The sequence below is a fragment of the Parambassis ranga genome, chromosome 19 (assembly GCF_900634625.1).
Source record: "Parambassis ranga chromosome 19, fParRan2.1, whole genome shotgun sequence".
NCBI lineage: Eukaryota > Metazoa > Chordata > Actinopteri > Ambassidae > Parambassis > Parambassis ranga.
Genome location: NC_041039.1, coordinates 20,376,157 through 20,397,281, shown reverse-complemented (window position 1 = coordinate 20,397,281; position 21,125 = coordinate 20,376,157). Strand labels below are relative to the sequence as shown.

General features: G+C 41.2%; 1 protein-coding gene across 3 annotated transcripts in view; it reads left to right on the top strand.

The window, feature by feature from the left end:
• reln (reelin) overlaps positions 1–21,125 on the top strand; it is an 82,138-nt gene that overhangs the window by 13,477 nt on the left and 47,536 nt on the right. For all 3 annotated transcript variants that reach the window (XM_028431275.1, XM_028431274.1, XM_028431272.1), the window contains exons 2-3: positions 4,184–4,291; positions 19,927–20,065. In XM_028431275.1, coding sequence (XP_028287076.1) covers positions 4,184–4,291; positions 19,927–20,065 — 247 coding nt within the window. The remainder of the gene's footprint in view (positions 1–4,183; positions 4,292–19,926; positions 20,066–21,125) is intronic.

Genomic DNA, 21,125 nt, shown 5'->3' with positions numbered 1-21,125 from the left:
GGTGTACTTTGTGCCCTAACATTACTCCTGGTGAATCCAGAGAAATGAAAAAACCCCCAGGCCCATCAATAGTTGAGTAGCAGCATGGTGGTGTGTCTATAATGAGGCATACCACATCGCATCATCAATATTACATGCTGGCTTAAGGCCAAGAGATGTGCTCTGTGGTGTGTTTGAGTATAAAATATGGGCATCTGAATGTGGTTATGAGTGCTATGCATACAGTGTAATAAGGGTTTTGCAAGACGTAAGTTCGGGACATGTGCTTGCATGACACAAAAAAATTCATACCTCTTGCAATATGGAACATAACGGTGCTTTACCACATGCAGGTCCCTGTTGATTCAGATGTCCCTAATCACTTCGTTTTCATCCCCCTACTTCTAAACACACTGACAATCACACAACCAACATATTAATTAGAAACAGACGCACATGTACGCAAGTAGAACGTAGCACAGATAATGTACAACACAGACCTGTACCATTTTAAAGCAATCACAAACTTGATTATCAAAATCTGATATACTCAGTGTTCACAGAATAAAGTAGTAGAGTATACTTTTATAACAGGGAATGCGTGAAATTCCATCCAGATGTTTGTACAAGCAGTGCTAACACCTGGTTTGTATACACATGAACAAATCACACACATTATGTGCCTTTACAGAAGTTGCTAGCACAGAACCTGCTAACATAGTGTATAAGGCTGTTGGTAATACATTTCACCTCAATTCCCGCCTCATGGCTGCTTATTCCCCTCGGCCAAGTGAACGGTGCTCAGAAATGAAGTATGGATGAGAATGTTAAAGGCTACCATCAAAGGCCTTCGCTTAGATCTGTGTGTGTGCGCATGTGGGTGTAAAGTACTCCCACAGGTGATTGGATCTGATCTGATCTCATCTGATTGGCTCATCTGTCTGATATCTTCCACAGGCAACTGAGAGGGGTGTTAGAGTCTTGTCTAAATAATTTAGATGTTGGATTTGTATTGATCAGGTAGTGCTACTCTTCATGAGTTACTCCACCACCCTCCATCTCCATCCCTCTTCGCCCCTGTTCTTGTTTTTTCGATCGTAACCTTGTGCCCCTAGCTTTTCCTCCCCTCCACTCTTTCTCCTCCCAGCCTCCACATCAAAGAGAGCAGGTACATTGCTGCGAGGGAGCAGAAAATGCATGAGAAGGGAGTAAATGTGGATAATGTGGAAAGCTTTTTAATAGTGATTCGTTAAATAAGAGTGAAGCTCGAAGAAAGGTACCAGCAGCGGCTAAAGAAAGAAATGGCATATTGGAGAAATATTTTGTTTACATCTATTTGTGTGGCATGTGAGAAGACGTCTGTAGAGTAATGGAGTGTGTGTAACCTTGATGATGCAGGTCAGTGGGAGAGCTGAAATGTTTTGTGTGTGTACTGAGGCAGGTGAAGCCCAGTCCAACTCAGTCCATTACTCCATTAAATACAGCACCGTTTCATGGCCTTGGATCAATACAATACAATGTAAACACTGATAACATGTCCCAACCACACTGTGGAATGGATTTGTCGAATAGGTAATGGAAAGCAAAAATAGCACAAATAAAGCAACACATGCATGCATAGTGTGGACATGAAAATTACTTGTGTGAAAGAGAAGGTCTTTTTCCTGCATTCTGTGAATTTTGCGGTGCTTGAGGTATACTGGGCAACATGGATTGAATGTTATAATGTTTTCTGTTTTTTGTTGGCAAGAAAAACAGCTTCCTCACAGTGCAGCTTTTTCTACACATTGTATTAACTGTGGATTCCATTCAACCCATTTACTAGTTACCTTCTTGTGATCAGTGTTAATTTTGTTGACGAATCATTTCCGTCATAGTTTTCATTAACGACCTTTTTTTGCTGATAAAAATGAGACAATAACAAAATAAAAACTAACGCACGGTGCCAAAAACGAAGACGAAATGTATTGACACTTTCGTCAACGAATAAAAACGAGACGAAATTATTGATGGAGAAGAGATCCAATCAGAGCAAATTTTGTTTGTGGAAGGGAGGGACGAATCAGGAGACGGCGGCAGAGAGCCAATCAGAAGTGATCTCTCTGCGTAAGGACGTTACCCCGCGATGCTGGAAGAAGGCGTACTCATGCATGGTAACACAACACAGGAGAAGAACAGACACACGGACACGTTTGATGTCAAGACAAACAAGACGGTTTGCAAACCGTGCGGAGCGACTATCAGCGGTAAAAACACAACAAACCTGAAGCGACATTTGCAGACGAGTCATCTTAACTTTCATTCAAAGATACACGTGACAAAATCTATAAATTAAGACACCGCTGCTGATGGTTTTACAGCATGTGCACTGTTTCTAAGTTGTCACTGAAGTTGGTCGACTAAATCCACGGCAGATTTAGTCGACTAAAACTAGACTAAAAGTTAAAAAATGTTGATGACTAAAATGTGACTAAAATTTGATTTTAGTCACAAGACTAAAATAAAAACTAAATCAGAAATTGCTGCCAAAATTAACACTGCTTGTGATGTTGTTTTTGTGGCAAAGTCAGGCTGTATAACTAGGACTAAAGCTGATGCTGAAACAGACGGGATTAATTCTGAGGGACTAAACACAGCCAAATTTGAACCCCCATATTTGGGCTAAATAAAGGCTGTGATGGTCTGCCATGATTGTGCCAAAGAATGCCACAGTGGTTCCAACTGGGATAACTTAGCTCTTAGTTGCAGGTGCATATTTTCAAAGATTTCAAGGTTATAGCAGATGATTGCAAATAAAAAGCAAATAAAAAGTTTTAACTTCACATGATGAACGACCTAAATTTCGACAAGTTTTTTTTGTTAGGCAAGTGTTAGGCAGGACACGGAGAAGGAAATGTCTGGATACAATAAAGAGTATTGTGGGATGATTTATCGAGACCTTCAAATGAATGAGCGACAGAGATCTGCTGAACTATGTGGTCTTAATGGAGGGTGTAACACATCCAACATACACACATGGAGAACACACACATTCAGACTTGTACATAAATGCTGGGCGCCTCATTTGAGGACATGTTATTGCAGTCACCCTGTCCGTCAGACAGACAGACAGACAGGCAGGCAGACGGGCCCACACAAGAGTCTGCCCAGATTCCCACAACGAAACACACCAGGCCCCACAAGAATGAGCGCCCGAGACCAAACTGACACGATGCTGTTCTTACTAAAACACAGCAAAGATGTGGGTGTGTCCACCTTTCCCATTCACTTTTTCCCCCCAGAATCAGGGGGTTTCCAGGGTCAGGAAATAACAATGCCTCCATTTCTCTCCACTGCAAAGGATTTTATTCCACAGTGTGTAAACAGTTATTTCTGGGAGTGTGTTCTCCTTTGAGCCACAGACTGTTCCCCTGTGCTCTGATCTGTCTGGCTGGAAGCAGTCCAGTGGCTGAGCTCTCTTCCTCCGCTGGTGCAGCCGGCTCTGTGGTCCCGTCATTCAGGCCCCTTGTTTACTGTGTGGATCAATAGTTAACATGCTGTTGGATACACTAAGCTGTAGATGTGTTCAGCTGGATAAAAGACCCCTGGCAGTTTTTTTTTTAGATCCAGTTGTTTGCGGTGATCTGTGAATAAAGACTTTTCAAAGCTATCAGAGTTGCAGCCAATTAGCTCATCAGTTTCTTCTAATATTATTATCAACAGGGACAGGCTTTGATTAGAGTACTGTGATTTGTTCAGGAGGAGGTAGATTACATTTAGGCTGTGTTGCCTGTGAGAATATCTGGAAGGTGATCATTTTGTAGTGCTTGCTTATACTGTGCCTGTGCTGTAATTGTGCTCCACTGTTTCTGAGACTGACGTTGTAGATTTTGCTCTCCTCTCCCTCTGCAGATGGGCATTTGAGCTCTTTATATTTGTTAATACCCATGCGCTGTGCTCATAAGCAGCAGGAAGTTAGGGAGCTGTTGTGCATATACACTTCAAGACTTCTGTCCACATGCAGGTACACTACATGATTAATTGTTTGCTAGCTTGCAAAAGGAACTGTGATTTGTGATCTATACCTAATCCGCTGTAAATTTAAATAGGTTTGTCCTTCTGTCCCTTTTAAGGTGTCAATGTGGGGCACCAATCTATGTTTTATATTTCACTTAGCTTACGAGCGACACAAGTATTAAATATATTTTTTCCTCTCTCTCTTCAGTAACCATCTCTACTAGTGTATCCTTTGACGGTCTGCTGGTGACTGGCCTCTACACATCCACACCAGTCCAGTCTGCTCCCATTCCAGCTCCAGCTGCTTTCGGCTTTGGTAAGTCATGTGTTGTTTTTTTTTTCTTATCCAATGCAGGCAGCTTGTTGCTCTTTCTTTTTAGTATTGACAAATTCTCATATACTCTTAATAGTATATTATGCCATAGTCCCAGGAATATGGAGCATCACAGGCTGAGCCTAAGCCCACTTCTCCATTTCTGTTGTGACAAGCCGTGATGGATTGAGGAGTGGGGATGATGTGACCATGGGTTTGACCAGATGGGTTTTAATGAGTTTGAAAGAAGAAAAACAGAAAACAGTATAGAAGATTAATGTGACAACACAGGAGAACAACGCAAAAAAAGGAGAGACGTAAAAACTGATAGGGATCTAAATTTATGGCTTTCTGTTAATTTCGTGTCATGTTTTTTTGTGTGTCAAGGTAAATTAGACATTTTCTGACAACTACAATGTAATTACACAGTAAAGGGGCTTTACTGAATTACTTCAAGTGCAGCTTATTTTGGAGTCATTGAGAATTTTTAGATTAGAGTTTGTGCGGATGGAGCCCCTGTGTGCACGGGTGGGGGGCTCTCTTGGGGCAATGAACCAGCTATAAAGAACTCCTTAGAGGACAGGGCTACTGGCCCAGAACTGCTGCCCAGTGGGTTCACTTATCCTGACTAACTCCACTGTTCTTCAGACGCTGACTTCACCCTGCTCTTGACTCTTGGCAGCTCTATTTACTGGGGAAGCATCCAAGCACGGATTGCATCACCTTTGCTTCACTCTAATTATTTGAAAAGTTTTAAGGGTACGGCTGCACACTCTGATAGGCAGCAGCTTGTGGAACCATGAGTTTCTGCATGGTGTGTGTTTTTTAAATGAGTGTGCAAAGCCTTCCGTTACAGTGTGCGTAATCTTCTAACCAGAGATGCTGTCCAGGTTTTTGCAGCACCAATCAGTCATTCACTTGTTGGCTAAGGAGCTCTCTGCAGTTTGTTTCTCTGCTCTAATCCTCCTGCATCCCCTTGCAATGTGGGCTTTAGGGCTCTTCAGGATTCAGGGTGCACTGTGATCCAATTTTTTTTTTCTTTTACTTTATTTTATGGACCATTATCAGGTAAATAGTTAGGCAGAAAACAAAACAGGCTGTAGACAAAAGTCTCCTCAGCCCTGGGAGGACTGATGAAGGATGCTTTCAGAGAGAATGTGCTTCAATGATCTCATGGAAACCTGGGGACATTACTCTGTGTAGGAGAGCCCGTGTTTGTGCAAAATCCTTTGAAGATAATACAAGGGAACAATAATAGAATTAGACAGTGGTTGATGATGTTGTGACAAATATAAAGGGACCTGTGATGTCATGCATGTCCACAAGGGAGTTTTATGAGCATGATGTTTAGTGTACAGTATCTAAGATAGGGAGTGGCTCTAATTCCCCTGAATGGAGGCTTGTCGAAGACACAGCGACACACAGATATGCATTGATTTCAATAGAAATACCCGCCAGCTCTCACTCAAAAGCACCACACACACACACTCCAGCTGTGTACAGTTATCGAAGAGTGGGCTGGCTGGGGCTGACAGATGTATCAGTGCAGGAACCAACATGAACTCTAGCAGGGGAGGAATGAAAGCTCACCACACTGCTGCCACAAAATTGCACACACAGGGGGAAGATCAGTGGTAAATTAGGATTTCTGAAATTTACTGAGGTTTGAAATCACAAGTTAATGCTGCGTATAAAAAAGGAAGACGGCAGATCATTTATTTTTGCTGGAGGGATTTTAGTAAAGATAAAAGGGGGTAAGGAGAGAAGGAGCAGACACATGGACATATAAGGAGCATGAAAACTGTAGATGGAATAAACAGATTATTGCTATGAAGACAGAGAGGTTAGTGTTTCTGCACTGTATGGGGATGTCCACTGGCTGGTGTGGTCAAAGCTGTGGGAGAAAGCAGACTGGATGACTGCACGATGGCCTCCAAAGAGAGAATTCCCCCTCGACCTCCTATGTTTACCCTTCACTGCTTTTTACGCGCAGCTCATGAAAGCAGCATCCATGAGTGCAACCACACTGAAGGAAAATACACAAGCTCTATCACTTTTTTTTTTTTTTTTTTTAGATGTATCACTATAAACAATGTGGATACATTAACTTGAACTATAGTCACACAAACACCAAGACATGGAGACAGTAGGGCATTTCATTGTCTTCCACTCCCTCTGAATTACAATAGACTTCACACTACATCTGTAATAAAAATGTTTTGCTTTGATGGACTGACATTTTACTACACCGTCAGAACTCAACACCCACTCATTGTCGAATTAGCAAGAGTGTGTTGAAATTGGGCTGGCGATTAAGGTGGCCTAAGGAATGCTTTTTTGTCATCCTCTGGGCTGAGCTGTGGCTCCAGTTGCCTGAAGTTCATTTCTTCCCCTCTTTTTGCTGCCGTGGGTAGCTAACCACAAGCCTTTATGATGTTGTAAATGGTCTACTATGGCTAGTGCAGAATCACACAAAGTAAAGCTAAAAACAATGTTATGTTTGGGAGGCATGCCTACTCGAGATGCAGAACAACACAGGAGTGTAAATTGACTGTGGCTTTTATAAATGCACCCAAAAAAGTGGGTAGAAACCTGTCTGGCTGAGGCGTTCTCCTGCAATTATTCTATTTCAAGATACCCAGAAGCTGGCAACATTTCATTTCGGTATTTATGCATACAACATGTAGTTAATGGATGAGTTCGGTACAGGGTGTAGGAGGTTTTGACAACCTAATTACTCATTAGATACATTTGGAACATTTTTTAAAGTAGAACTCGTCTACTCGCCATATTTGTTTGTATGTAACATGCTCTCAAATCTTCCAGAGAAGCAACATGAGTCTGGACTGACTCAGCTGCTGGAGAACTCGTGCTTTGTGTTTTTCCCTTCCTTTGACATTTTATTCCATTAAGAGCACTTTCTTTCCAGTCCAGCCTCTAAGCTTTCTGACAGGAACTCGCAGATTTCAAACTAATGGCCACAAAGATTTTATGACAAAAACATTGACTTATGTAAGTTGTCATCACTTTGACTTATTTGATTCAGGTATCATAACAACAGTTGCCTATTGTATGTTGTGTGGCTATAATGAGGTGATGTATTACACCCCACGGGCCAGACTGGATGGAAAGAAATGTCACATGTGGTCTGATTTGTATTGCTCCCTTAATGGCAAAATGTTTTCCCATCACATCATTATCCCATTCAAACACAAAGACAGAACCATATTCATTCAAAATGTGTCCTTCTAACTTATAATTATGATGATGAACAGGCACTTGAAGGGAGAAGAGAGGTTTTGAAAATAGATGGGAGGGAAATGGATTGGCAAAAATGCCAACATGGGTCTGACAAAGTGCGTGAGATTAAAGGAATGAGTATGAGTGCAGAGTGAGAGGGTAGAATTGGAGAAAGTGTGCATGAAAAATGGCAAATAGGGACCAATCAAGGGGAGACAGTATGTGAATGATATAAGCAGGGGGAAGGAGAGCAGGAAGATGAGAGGATGGCGTTCCATCACTCCCTCTGACGGAGTGGCTGATTGGTGTTGCTGTGCCAATGCTGAGCTGCTGAGAAACTGGTCATTGATGGATCGCTCGTTTGCAGGGTGATGTTTATTTTGTCGTTAATTTGCATATTTGTATGTATTTGCAGGGCGGTTGGCTTGTGCTTGCAAGGATCAGTCCCCATCTCAGTATGATGGATCTGGTTGTCTGACAAAATAGACAGCTTAGTGACAGGGACATCCAGCTGACACTGTGCTCCCATGACGAATGGGCTCATGCTAACACACAACCGACTAGAGATGAAATTTTGCTGCACTTTGACCTGTGGAGGAGGGGCAAGAGACAGTCTGAAGGCAAAGGTGTAATCATGCCACACACACATTACTTGCTATGCTTAGATGCATACCTTGGGTCATTACCAGTTCAGATTATCATGATTAAAACATGAAACAATAAAAACAAACTTTTTTTTTTTTAAATGTATTAGATGTCTAGCAATCTGAGCGTTACAATATAATTACATGGTTTTTGGCAGGCTGTGAATTGATTTAAAAAAAAATGCACAATTTTGAAATTAATTCCATAATTGATGAAGTACTTCAGTATAGGCAAGTCAGAATTATATTTTTTAAAGGACAAATTCTCATGTTTGTTGTGGTAGTCATCGACACTGCAAAGATCAGATAAATTAAAAGCAGAACTAGAGCATGAAAATGACAAATGGTACATGATGGAATTTCATATAGTAGTCTCAGAATCAGAATCAGAATCGCGTTTATTGCCATGTAAGTGAAGGGGATTCACATTACTAGGAATTTGCCTTAGTGATTGGTGCATACAAAGAACATATAATAATTAACATGAAATAAGATAAAACTAAGGTAAAATTAAGGTAAATAAACTAAAGTAAGGCTAAATTGACATGGCAATTGGCACATTGACCTGAACCTTGCATCTATAAATGCTGAAGTTGTTTCCACTGCACATTTTCAACTAGCAAAGCCAGAAGCTCCCACCAGTTTGCGCTCTCTTGGAAAATCTTGGCATTTAGCTGCAGCTAAAGAAAAGAAAAGATTTCCTAAAAGCTGAATGACTTCAAAGCCATATGTCTGTCTGTCTACACTCAAGAATTAACATTGGAGAAGGTTGGTGGTGACCCATAGCATGAAAAAATAAAACATTTAGAAATACAATGCACAATTATGTATTAAAATCCAGATATCCACACACTCATCCATCTCATGGCTGAAGGTCAGCTGTCAGCACCCCCTTACCACCAGGCCAGATTGAATGTCACCCAGAATGTCAGGCTATGAGAGATGGCAGCTCATGTCAGTATTTGTAGACACACACTCACAGGTGTGTTTCCTACTGAACAAAGCCTTATTTTGGAACCTCTGTGTTTTCTCAAACAGTCTCAGGAGAGCATGAGTGTTGCTTCCACAAACCCCCCCCCCCCCCCTCCCAAACAGTGGGATCAGGAGAAGAACTGAGATGGAAATGCTGTGTATGGAACGATAGAGGATAAAGAGAAATGATATAGAGGAAAGGGTGGTGCAGGGAGCAGAGAAGGGGTGAGAGAAGGGGTTCCCATGGGGAGAGAAGCTGTCAGTCCCTAGGAGACATCAAACGCACTGCAGCCCTGTGATCAGGCTGCTCCTTGGCTCTCTGCTGACAGCTCTCTGACTGTGCCGCTTAGACTCCTTCATACACGCACACATATACACACATATACACTTGCTTGCAACCATAAGAGCTCTCCTACTCGCTGGCTTATCCATTCATACCGAAAACACATTCAAATTCCATTGACATACACGGACTCATGCAGATTCTCATACACACAGGGTGCATATCTGTGACACATTTACTCATAATAACCTTGAACATCTTCAAAGTTCCCCTATTGCAACTCTGTCAAGGACACTATGCAGTGCACCAAACTGTTGCTACTGAACTGTCGGCCTATGGGCTTGCAGCAGTGATGATGTTGATAATGATGATGATGACTTATCTAAGCCATTACTCCTTCTCTGCTCAGGGCTGAGGCACCAAAGGCAGATCCCTCCTGATGATGAATTCATTAGTGCAGAAGATGAAATGAGTTGTCAGATTCAGAGTTATGTATGGGAGGTGATTTGTGTTCTCTGCAGCACAGTGTTAGATCAGACTCAAGATCGGCTGGGTCGGCTCGTTGTAAATCTTCCTGCTTTGCTGGCACAGGACTTCCCCACCCCTCTCGCCCAGGCTTGAGCCTCTGTTCTGTCCCTCCCGTTGCTTAGCACATTCTCCCCCACTGAGCTACACTGCCTGGAGGCTGCTAACAGGTGGCTAAACATTTGCGTGCTCTCAGAGTCCAGAGGAATGCTTGGGTAATTATGCACCACAAGTCCGAAGTAGCCTCTCTCCTTGCACAAAGACTCCATAGAGGCAAAAAGCAACATCACCTCCACAGAATACAGACTACAGACACAATACAGCATCATTCATTATTCATTTAAAATGAACCTAAAGTAGTGGTCATAAAAGTGTTGGCTACGCATAACAACACCATAGGTCTTGCCTCTCAGGTGTGATGGTACAATAGAGCTGCAGGGAATTTGCGCATTCACTTAATGTACACTATGTCTTGGAACACACACAGCCCCTTCGTTGAACTCCCACGGGTCTACTAGGTGTGCTTGCATTTGTATGTGTGAAGTATTCAGTTCAGTTCAGTACCAGCATGCCTGTGTTCATGTGCTATTTGTGACTCAGTGCCTGTGTGTGTGTTTATGTGTTTATATTTTCTTTGTGTGAGTGCACACATGCATCTCTCTGCTCATGCTGAGTTTTTTGTTTGTTTTTACTGCTGCATCCAAATGTATGGTACAAAAAAAAAAGGTCCAGGGTGACTAAGAGAGCAGAAAATGCGGGAAGCAGGAGCTGGACTCTATGTGATAGAGAGATTTCAAAGTGCTGTGTGTGTGTGTGTGTGAGCTGTTGGGCAGTTTTATTTTTCATTTTTATTTATTTATTTATTTATTTCTTATCCTGCAGGAGAGAGCAGCAGGCGTAGGCTGTTTCTCCCATGTGTGGTCTCTCTTGAGAAGAGCAATGTTATTTTCTACCATGCAGAGAGGGGCGGTTTCATGCCAGAGAGAATGAGAGAGAAATAAAGATAGAATAACGACAGAGAGAAGCTTTGACTCAAACACTGCTCAGATTGACATATTTCTGTGAACGTTAGTGGGTTTGCATCATTTCAACACAGAGGCAAACTTGACTTTGAAATGTGTCTTTGTTGTGCTGTGATATAAAACTCCCCGTATTCTATATTTCCACATGCACCTTGCAAGTGTGTGGGTATCTGTGGTTTTGGTGTGCAAACAGAGAGGAAGTCCTTTTTACAAAACCTTCCCCACAAAGTGCATGCAGCCAAGCTTCAATCTTAGGTCTATTCATTTTTAAAGTTCCTTTGCAGAAAGTATTAGGAACAGTGGAGGGGCTCCTCGTGAGCTGAGTAGGGCCTTGACTGGATTTGGCCCCCTTTAAATACCCTTTAAAAGCCTTAGCGATGAACAGGAACGCTCCAATGCTGGGCCCATTTGTTTTGCATTATATACATGTATATACAAGTATATACAACTCACCCAGATCCACTCTGACCCATATTTTGGCAGCAAAAATAGTTACTGACCTTCTCTTTGTTTCGCCCTCCTTACGAGAACCAGTCTGTTGCCGTGATTAGTTCACTGCCTCCCAGCACTCCTCTGTCAGACCAGGCTCTGCTCCAGCCTCCTCAATAAACACATTTAGATACACACACATACTGTATATGCACACACGCATACAAATGCAGGACAGGCACCATGCCATGCTTTCCCAAGGCTTTCCACTGACTCCTCACCTGTCGCCCTAGGTCTCTATCTCTCATGCTCAACATGTGTGTCAGGACAGGGCCTGCGAGACGATGGCCTCACCAGTTTGTTTGTTTGCTACATTGGCGGGTGGAGGGTAGGGATGTGGGTTCAAGAAATTAGCACAAGTCAAATCAGATTAATTCATCTCCAACTCAAACTATTAGCCGAGGAGTCGTGTTGAATTAAAAATCAAATTAGCCCTGGCGCCTGCCGGTAAAGCTGTGGTGTGTGTCTGCCAAGCTACAATGACACACATCCACAGAAGGGAGCTGCTTAGTGGATGGATGGATGGATGGATGGACGGAGAGTTGAAAGAAGAAAAAGGTGCTCATGGACTACAAGTAGTGTAGGAGTGTAGTGACTTTGCCACCCAATGCGTTAGGCTTCTCCTGGGGGGGAAAAAAGCTGGATGTTCTCCACTGTATGCTGCCCCACAGGCCTCACAATATTACCAAATCTAAAGGCACAGCCATGTCACTGGCCTTCAGCAACACTTCACCTTGATGCTTAACATAATATATATATACTACAACATGGAATGAACCCAGTTGTAAGCAGGCTTCTGCTTTTCCTCTTGGACCCAATAAAACACAATATAAAAGAAAGAAAAGGGAAATTTGCTTCGAAATTCGAAGTTTTTTTATATAACTTACATCTCATTATCCAAGTTTTGGTAATCTTTCCTGTTATTGATACTAATAATAATATGCTTACAACATTAAAGTTATGAGAATTAAAACACACTAGAAATGTACGGAAGCGCTGAACTGCCACAGTAGAAAAAAAAAAATTAATCACTATCACGTTATAACGACATATTATCTCGTTATAACGACATATTATCTCGTTATAACGTCAAACCGTATCTCATTATAACGTCAAACCGTATCTCGTTATAACATGATAAGACGCTATCTCGTTATAACGTGATAAGACGCTATCTCGTTATAACGTGATAAGACGCTATCTCGTTATAACGTGATATTATCTCGTTATAACGAGATACATTTTATTGCTGTAATAAAAAATGAACTGTTTATAAGTAGCCTAACCTAACCGGTTTGCTGCTCACATCGGAAAATGACACATTTACAAGATTTAATTAAGTTCTATTTCATGCTTGGATTAAGCCATGGGGAGATTCTGTCCTTACTGCGCACAGTGGACGATACTGTGATCAGTATGCGGACACTCAGAAGGTTTTTAAAATGCATGGGACTGTTCAGAAGAAAGAATGAGACCGACCCTCTGGAGGTAGCTTCATTTCTCATCGATCAGCTGGAAGGACACAGAAGGTTCGATGGGTACTGCATCACCTTCGCCTTCCTTCTCGTTATAACGAGATAATATCACGTTATAACGAGATAAGGTTTTACGTTATAACGAGATAATATGTCGTTATAACGAGATAATATGTCGTTATAATGAGATAATATGTCGTTATAACATGATAGCATTTGACGTTATAACGAGATAGTGATTAAATTTTTTTTCTACTGTGGCAGTTCAGCGCTTAGAAATGTAAAATTACCACTCAATTTGAAAAATTTAGTACATACGTTGTTTCTGGATCACCTTTTGATTTACTGCACTTAGTTGTTTTCTATTTCAGTTCTAGCCTTTGGTACCAATAGTCAGCCTGGTATTATAATATATATAATATAATATATCATATATATAGTAGACATAGTCAAGTTGTATAATAACTGTACTTCCCTTTGAGAACAGAGAATTCTTGCAGTGATTCTGTTTTTATTTATCTTCTTTTGAATGCCAGTATTTAGCCAGGTCACTGTGTAAATATTTATTAATCTGGCATGATATAACTCTATACCATATATCAATACAAGAATTTCCTTCGGGATTAATAAAGTTGTATCTTATCTTATCCTAATAACTTGCAAATTCTAGGAATCCCTCTGTAATGCCAGGGAGAGAGCCACATGCTAACAGCTCTGTGTTGGGTTGGGTGATATGGCCAAAACATGTTATGCTGTGTTAAAGAATAGTCACAATATCAATTTTTACTAAACATAAGTGAGTACAAAATAATGGCCTGTACAATAAAAATAAAAACCCACGCTGTATTTGTGTTTTGGAATACGCCTTTGAAATGAATTGAAGGGCTCTGTGAAGTAGTAGAAATCTCATCCATCACACAGGGTGGGGTTCCAAAACACACAACACTTGTTTGATTCAAAACATTCATTTCAATTATACCACATTAGTTCAGCAGGGTGTATTATGCCCCACTAATGTTCTGTACTCCATTTATCATTCATGCTTGTATGGTTTGTAGCTGTGTGTCATTGAAAGGAAGCGGTACACAACCAATGAGCTAAATGTTTATTTTCTACTCTTTTATTTTTCAGTCACTAGTTTTGACAGATGCAACATACGTGGAACATATTACAGCATAGAAAGAAATTATCAAATTAGTTTAATAAATATATATGAGCATGTGCATTTTCCCCTCTCCCTCTTTAAGCTAGTTAGAGCCACAGTGGCGACTCCTACAATAAGCCCCAGATCTGTATTTTTGTGGGCATGTGTGTGGGTGTGTGTGTGTGCTGCCTTGCCATCAGGAGTTTATGGATGATGGATGATGGATGCTGTGAGATACAATGGAAGCCTAAATGAAAGAGCAACTGTTTAGTAAATGTATACACATGGGCAAAAAATTGGTCAGGTGCATGAATACATACATTTTATTCATACACAAATGGCGTCTTTCATAGAATGTTCAGTTGAATGGAAGCATATGCACATTAAGTCTCACAGATGCACTCATGCATCCTCACCTGCACACATGTAGGCTGTTCAGCAGACCGCCAGGTGTCCGTTAAACTCTTTAACGCATGAGGAAGCCTCTTCCCGTCACATTTTCCCACAGAGTCTCTTACTCTCTTTTGCCTGGCCACTGGCATCTTTCTCCACCCATATTAACACACAGCGTCCTTCTGGCAACACTGTGCCGGACCCCCGCCATCATCACAACGTTGCCAACCCGTCTCCATAGCAGTGTGATTGGCAGATGCTGATGGATGCCCCTTTCAGCCAATGGCAGATCAGAGTTGGGTTGTCATGTGTGTCGTTAGACCCCGCAGTGGTCCGGCTGACCAGCTGAGGATAGTAGCCTACTGGGAGAAAGGGGTGAATGCAACTAAACAGCGGCACACAAACACACACTCACACACATTGCGTGGGATCATTCAGCAGCACAAAGCGTATGGGGTCCCTACTCGGGCTGTCAGTACTGTTGTGATGTATCATTTATGTTGCCATTGTGTGGCCTTCTCTTGAAACATGTTGACAGAGGCATTATTCTGGCTTCTGACAGATTCCCATACATTCGCAGCCTTTTAATAACACGTGTTAATGCTCCAATTGGTTTATGACAGGTATTAAGAATTACTACATGAAATATGACCCTTTAATGGCCTTGCTCTCCAAATTATTTAGAGTGGTGTACATTGGATTTCTGAGTGTGAGCCAGTGGGAGAATGATTACTGGTTATTGGGCTATTATCTTTTTGAGTGTGCAAATACACACACACACACACACACACACACACACCACAAACATGCACACAGCAGGCTTGGAGGACAAAAGATGTTCATCAAAAACATTAATCTCTGCTTTTTAAATGAGACCCACATTTCTCTGTTAAATCAAAGCTGTGTAGTGAGTAGTGACTAATATATATTCTTTAGACAGAAATCTAATAATCTAATCTCCTTACAGCACATTACACTACTTTGTGGGGTTTTCATTAATGCCTCCAGAAAATTGTTATGCATACTTATGCATTTTAATGGTTGCTGCCTTTGTGTGTGTGTGCATGATGCATCATTACCACACATGAATTTATTAATAACATGTTATCTGTAAAGTGAAAGCTGGAAAATTGTTGGCAGTGGGAAGGAAGCAGCAACCATGCAGATTCGTCTTGGCTCAAGAGAGTTGTGTACTTTTTTTGTCAACCCTCTTTTAATCAAAAATTATAGCAAAGAATATATTTTTGTCCTACTTAGTAGGAATGAAGTTAAGCCAAAGGCAGATGGATCACTCAGATTGATAGTTTCCTGTTGCCTCCTAAGCCAAATATTGCTTTAGGACAGTTGTGTGGAATGAGTGTAGAATACAGTAGCTATTTGCTGCCGATCAGATGTCAAATGGTGTGCTCGGATTTTGGTGCAAACGGTGCCTTTTGAATCCTCGCGACTCTGCCACAAAGCTTAACTATCAGTTCCAGTGCCAGATAGACCAGCTCCTGCTGGTCCTACAGTGTTAAGTTGCTGCCAGGCTGAGCCACCAATTGCCCATCTGCTCCATCGGGGAGAATTCTCACTCCATCTATTTGACTTGTTTTGAGCTTGTCTGTGGAAAGCTCATTAGTTTTGCAAAGCAAGATGTACTGAGGAGAGATTTTAAAGAGAACACAGACTGATGTGAATTGAAGTGTTTAAAAGTTTAAAAAAAACTGTCAGCGTGGAAAAGACTTTGTTTTTAGACACATGGGCAGACTGAATATGAATAAATAAGAGGCAGTCATCTTCCCACTTCTTTTTTTTATGGGTGCTTTAAAAATCCACTACAATTACCAGCAGAGATTGATGTCGGGGTGACACTCTAACAACCATCACATGACCCTTAAAATCCGGACACACCCATTTCCTGTGTTTCGGTGTATCTGATGCATGCACTATAGACATTTGTGATCGCATGTATATATATGTGTGTGGGTTCATATTTATGAAACAAGCTTTGCCCAGTCACACCGTGGGAGTTAGCAGGTCATCTTCCCTTGCCATTAATCACTACTGACAGCTCATAAGTGCCCAATCTGCATGTGAAAGAACTGCATGTGTGAGCGTGCATGTATTTGCATGTGTGTATTTGACTGCGGATGTTTGCTCTCAACAGTCCGCCACAATTCCCCCGTGGCTGCTTATTGAATTAAAAGTGTTTAATCTAACATGCAGCCTAAATGCATCACTGGTGGCATTCGTACTGCAGCTACAACTTCGGTCGTTGTCAGCTCATTAGGTGATTTCTGCATGCAGCTGATAACAAGCCCCGATAAGCATGACAAAAAAAAAATCACAGTTATCGAAGTGTAAAATGTTCTGCTGAAAACTTGTTTGTAGAAAGATGTTAAAAACAAAAACACCCCGCCAAGATTTATACACCACGATTAGCAACTTTTTGATTTGTAAAGAACGTCTGGAGATCTGGAGAATTTGATACCAGGGACGGCAGCTGATTGAACAGAACTGACAAGTTCTCAGAGGTCAGCTGATTAAAAAGTGAATCAATAAGTTGGAGTAACCCAGACATACAGTGGTAGAGAAAAGGCTTTGTTATGTGTTGTATTTTCACACCCGACAAAGATCCTGTATTTCTACTTTTCTGCTCGTTCCACAGACAGAACCATGGAATGTAAGTCCAGGTTCACTAATGCTTGTTGCTTTACTGGAACATTTGGGATTTAGATCACACTGAATAATAGTGATTTTTTTTTCTCTCCCTCTTCTCCACACCCAGACATGAAAGGAATAAGGGATCGTTATTTGCATTTTTATGCTTGAGAGTATTTTTCAAGTGGGAATAGAAATTCTACGAGCAGTGTCAAGTCCCACTGCTGCTGTGTCCTGAAGTGCAACAGTCTGCCTTTTCATCTTCACTATAGCCTAACTGCTCTTACCTCAGTGTACCTCTTTCTGTTTTTCCTCTTTTTGTGAAATATTATGCATGCTTTTTCTTTCCAACAGTGAGTTCTATGGTTTATTTTTTATACAATATTTCTTAATTTTTGTATTCATTTATTGCAAATTTCAACAAAACAAATGTAAATATGTGTTAGGATGAGTTATCCGAATGACTGATGAATGAATTTTCATACTGGCCAGAGCCAGTTTCTCTCTCTCTCCTCCTGCTATTTCCTCTGTTTAGTCTGCTGCTCAGTCCCATCACCTCAGTTCCCTTCTTCTACTTGTCTTTGCAGGCTTTGCAGATAGTGTTTCCATGAGCACTAAGCCTGTATTATCCACATCTGCAGGGATTCTTAAATTGCACCATGGCAATGTGGTGAGAAAAAATTCATGCAGCTTATTTTTTTCTTCTTCTGCCACAAAATTGGACAATTAGTGCCAAAACTGTTGTCTTGACTGTCTGTGTTGCAGCAGTAAATATGTGGCACATATCAGCAAGGAAATGGCTCTGGAAGTGGCACTCTTTTCATGTCAGAGGGGGTTAAAAAGAAACAAAGATGTGTGGGTATTTTCGCTGTGGGTTTTCCTTGAGTGCTACACAAGGCCAGCACTGAAGCAATATTTGCTGCCCTGTATGTCAGCAGTAAAGATAGGGGGCTGGAGACATCTTGCTCGACTGAAGAAGACTGCAATTAATCCTAGACATTGATGTGTGTTATGTGTGGTTCCCGGTTTGAATGAACAGACTACATTGAGGTTATTATAGGTAAAAGTTGTGGGCAAGGTGACTGGAGAGCAGTGGTACTATAGTGGTACAGCAACTTACTGCTGCTTTGCTGTAACAACTCATAAATCTGGACCACACACTGCCACAGTGAGACATGATGACATTGTGGAAATGATGTAGCAAAGTATTCATTCTAAATTCCTGGTAAAAAAAAAAAAGAAGGTATGTTCCGCCACGCAATGAGAAAATTCCTTGGTAGAAAAAAACCTTGTTTGAAAAGTAGGGTTGGGTGGTATTAAGGTATTAAGGTATACCGGTGGGGCACACAGGTAGCCACGGTATCATTTTTAATACCGTCAATAAAAAAAATGCAATGTACTTATATAAAGGATAAGCTTTAGAGGCGAGCCAGAGCTGAGATGGTATTTAGTTTCTGAATGGTGTAGGCACAAGCCAACAGTTTGGTGCCGTCTGAGCCTACATTTATAACTCTAATTGTTTCCATTAGAAAAACTTGGCAGCGGAAAACGTGACCGGCAAGTTTTCAGTTTACCGGACAAGTGTTTTTATTACCACGCGTAACTTCTAACACAAATACTGCACAATGCTGCGCTCTTAACATGGTAAAATTACAAAAACAAACAGAAACACATTGGGACTGGCTCATACCAGTTTAATACCGCGGTGTGCTGCCAGCTTGAAGGGAAAAAAAAACAAAAAAACGTCTGTTTGCTGTATGCGTTTTGCACGGCGCACGCACGGTATTCACGTAAAATGTGGAGGGCGTTTGACGGTATCAAAATTTGGATACCGCCCAACCCTATTGAAAAGCAATGATAACTAAGGCTGTTTGTTACACTCTACATACATCAACCTAAATTTCATGCAGCAATACAAATGAACACATGCACAAATACACACACCCACACTGGCCCAGATATACAGAAAGATTGTGTGTATTTGCTAATACAGTCTGTGGGGTTAAATTTATTACAGTCAGAAATGAACTGAATTTTCTCTCTTCGTCACACATACCGTCTTTGCGTATTGATTCTAGGGATATTAAAGCATTAGAGTTATTAATCTTTGCTGATTATACTTTTATTGAAGTGAGTTATGATAAGAGGATAAGAGAGAATGTGTTTTAAAGATCAGAGCTCAACCACCAGAGGACTACAGTACAGAGCATACCTTCATACACACAGATGGGACATCACATCTGTTTGGAAAATGTGTTTGCATTTGCAATACTGCAATACCCCAGTTCACTTCACTGACACACTACAAAGTCATTTAGGTACCGTAAATTATTAAAGTGTTCTGAATGTCTGCGTGGTGATTGATGAGTTCGGCGGTGTCCTGCCCTTGCCCTCTGTGATATAAAGGAAAGATTGTGTGACATGATGTCATTCCATCGGTGCAATCATAGCTGGACACAGACCCTCATTAATAACAGCACTGTTATGGAGTGTCAGCTCACAAGGAGGGAGGAAAGAATGAGGAAGGGAGGAAAAAAGAAATGACGAAAAAGAGGTAGAAAGGAGAATGGAGCGAAGTAGAGAGGGTGGTTCTGAAGCAATCAAAGAACAACTAAAGGCATGCAAATGAAGGGACACGTGAAATCGCACAGAAAGAAGTGAGGAAGGGTTGCGATGGAGTCTGTGTCTTAACAAATGGCATATTGCATATGAGCTGTATTTAATTTTTTTTACAGCAGGTTCTCTTCATTGTTCTCAAAGCTATCCTTTTTGGTTCTTATGCTTATTCTCTTGTGCTCTTTTCTTCAGGTGTGATGCCAGATCGTCAGTTTGGTGGAACCCAGTTTGTTTGCAGTGTGGTGGCCTCTCATGTCAGCCACCAGCCCTCCACCAGCTTCAGCTTTGTGTGGATCGCCCCACCTCCGGGCACTGGCTGTGTCAATTTCCTGTAAGTCATCTTCTCTGTATCTCTGTACAGGAGGCGAATTGTGAAGAGAATAAAAAATAACGGCAGAGCAGTGGCCCACGATCCCGCGTTTAACCCAGACATTGAGCTCGGAAACTAACAATAATATCTGTTTATTTTTATGCTGTCAATTCAGAGAGACTTTGCATGGTAACTGAAAGGAGGTTAAAATGAGGACAGAGTTAACATGTGTTTATATCCTGCTTGCCTTGCTCACTGTGGCCTGTGACAGTGGCAGGTGTGAATGTTGCGTGTGTTTAGACTGCTGAGAATTAACAGAAATATCTCCATCCTCTCATTCAGTGCGTCCCTCTCCTCTTTGGAAAATGTGTGAGTGGCTGCTTAGATCCACCCTTCCCCCCCTGAGAATGGGTGTGATACAGATATACACACACATGTTTTTCCTCTGATATTACATAAAGACATTAATAAGAAACTTCTCTTAGTACCTTGCATGTTGTTTCATTAGTAGGAGATGATCTAACCTTTCCTAATATTGAACAACCTTGGTCTTTTTCATTCCTCCTTCCATTGTCTTGACTCTTAATCTTTTTTTTTTTTTTTGTCTGTTGAAAACATCCTCCAACTCTCTTTCCCTTCAGTTTTCTTGGCTGGTGATTTACAGCCTCATGCTGATAGTCAGTCAAAATGCAATTAGCAGCAGTTGCTAGAGAAGCGTGGAGGAAATGCTGCATGCAAAGTCACAACAGTACGGCACCGCATTAAGATATCTGAAAAACTGAACCATAAATATATATATATATATATATATATATATATATATATATATATATATATGCAGTGCTTTTTAAAAAAAATCCCCAAGTCATTGCAAATTGCACATCAGTGTTTCATTTAAAAAAATGCAAGTAAATTAAACATTTTGGCAGTACTCACAAAAATCTCTAAATTAATTCCTGGAGGAATATCAGGCAGAGACTTTTATGGACTGAGTGACAGAAAAAGACTCAGCTGGGGAATTTGCTGAAGTGGAGCAGCCATTTAGACAATATCCACTGAGCCAAGCAGATTTACTGGCTTT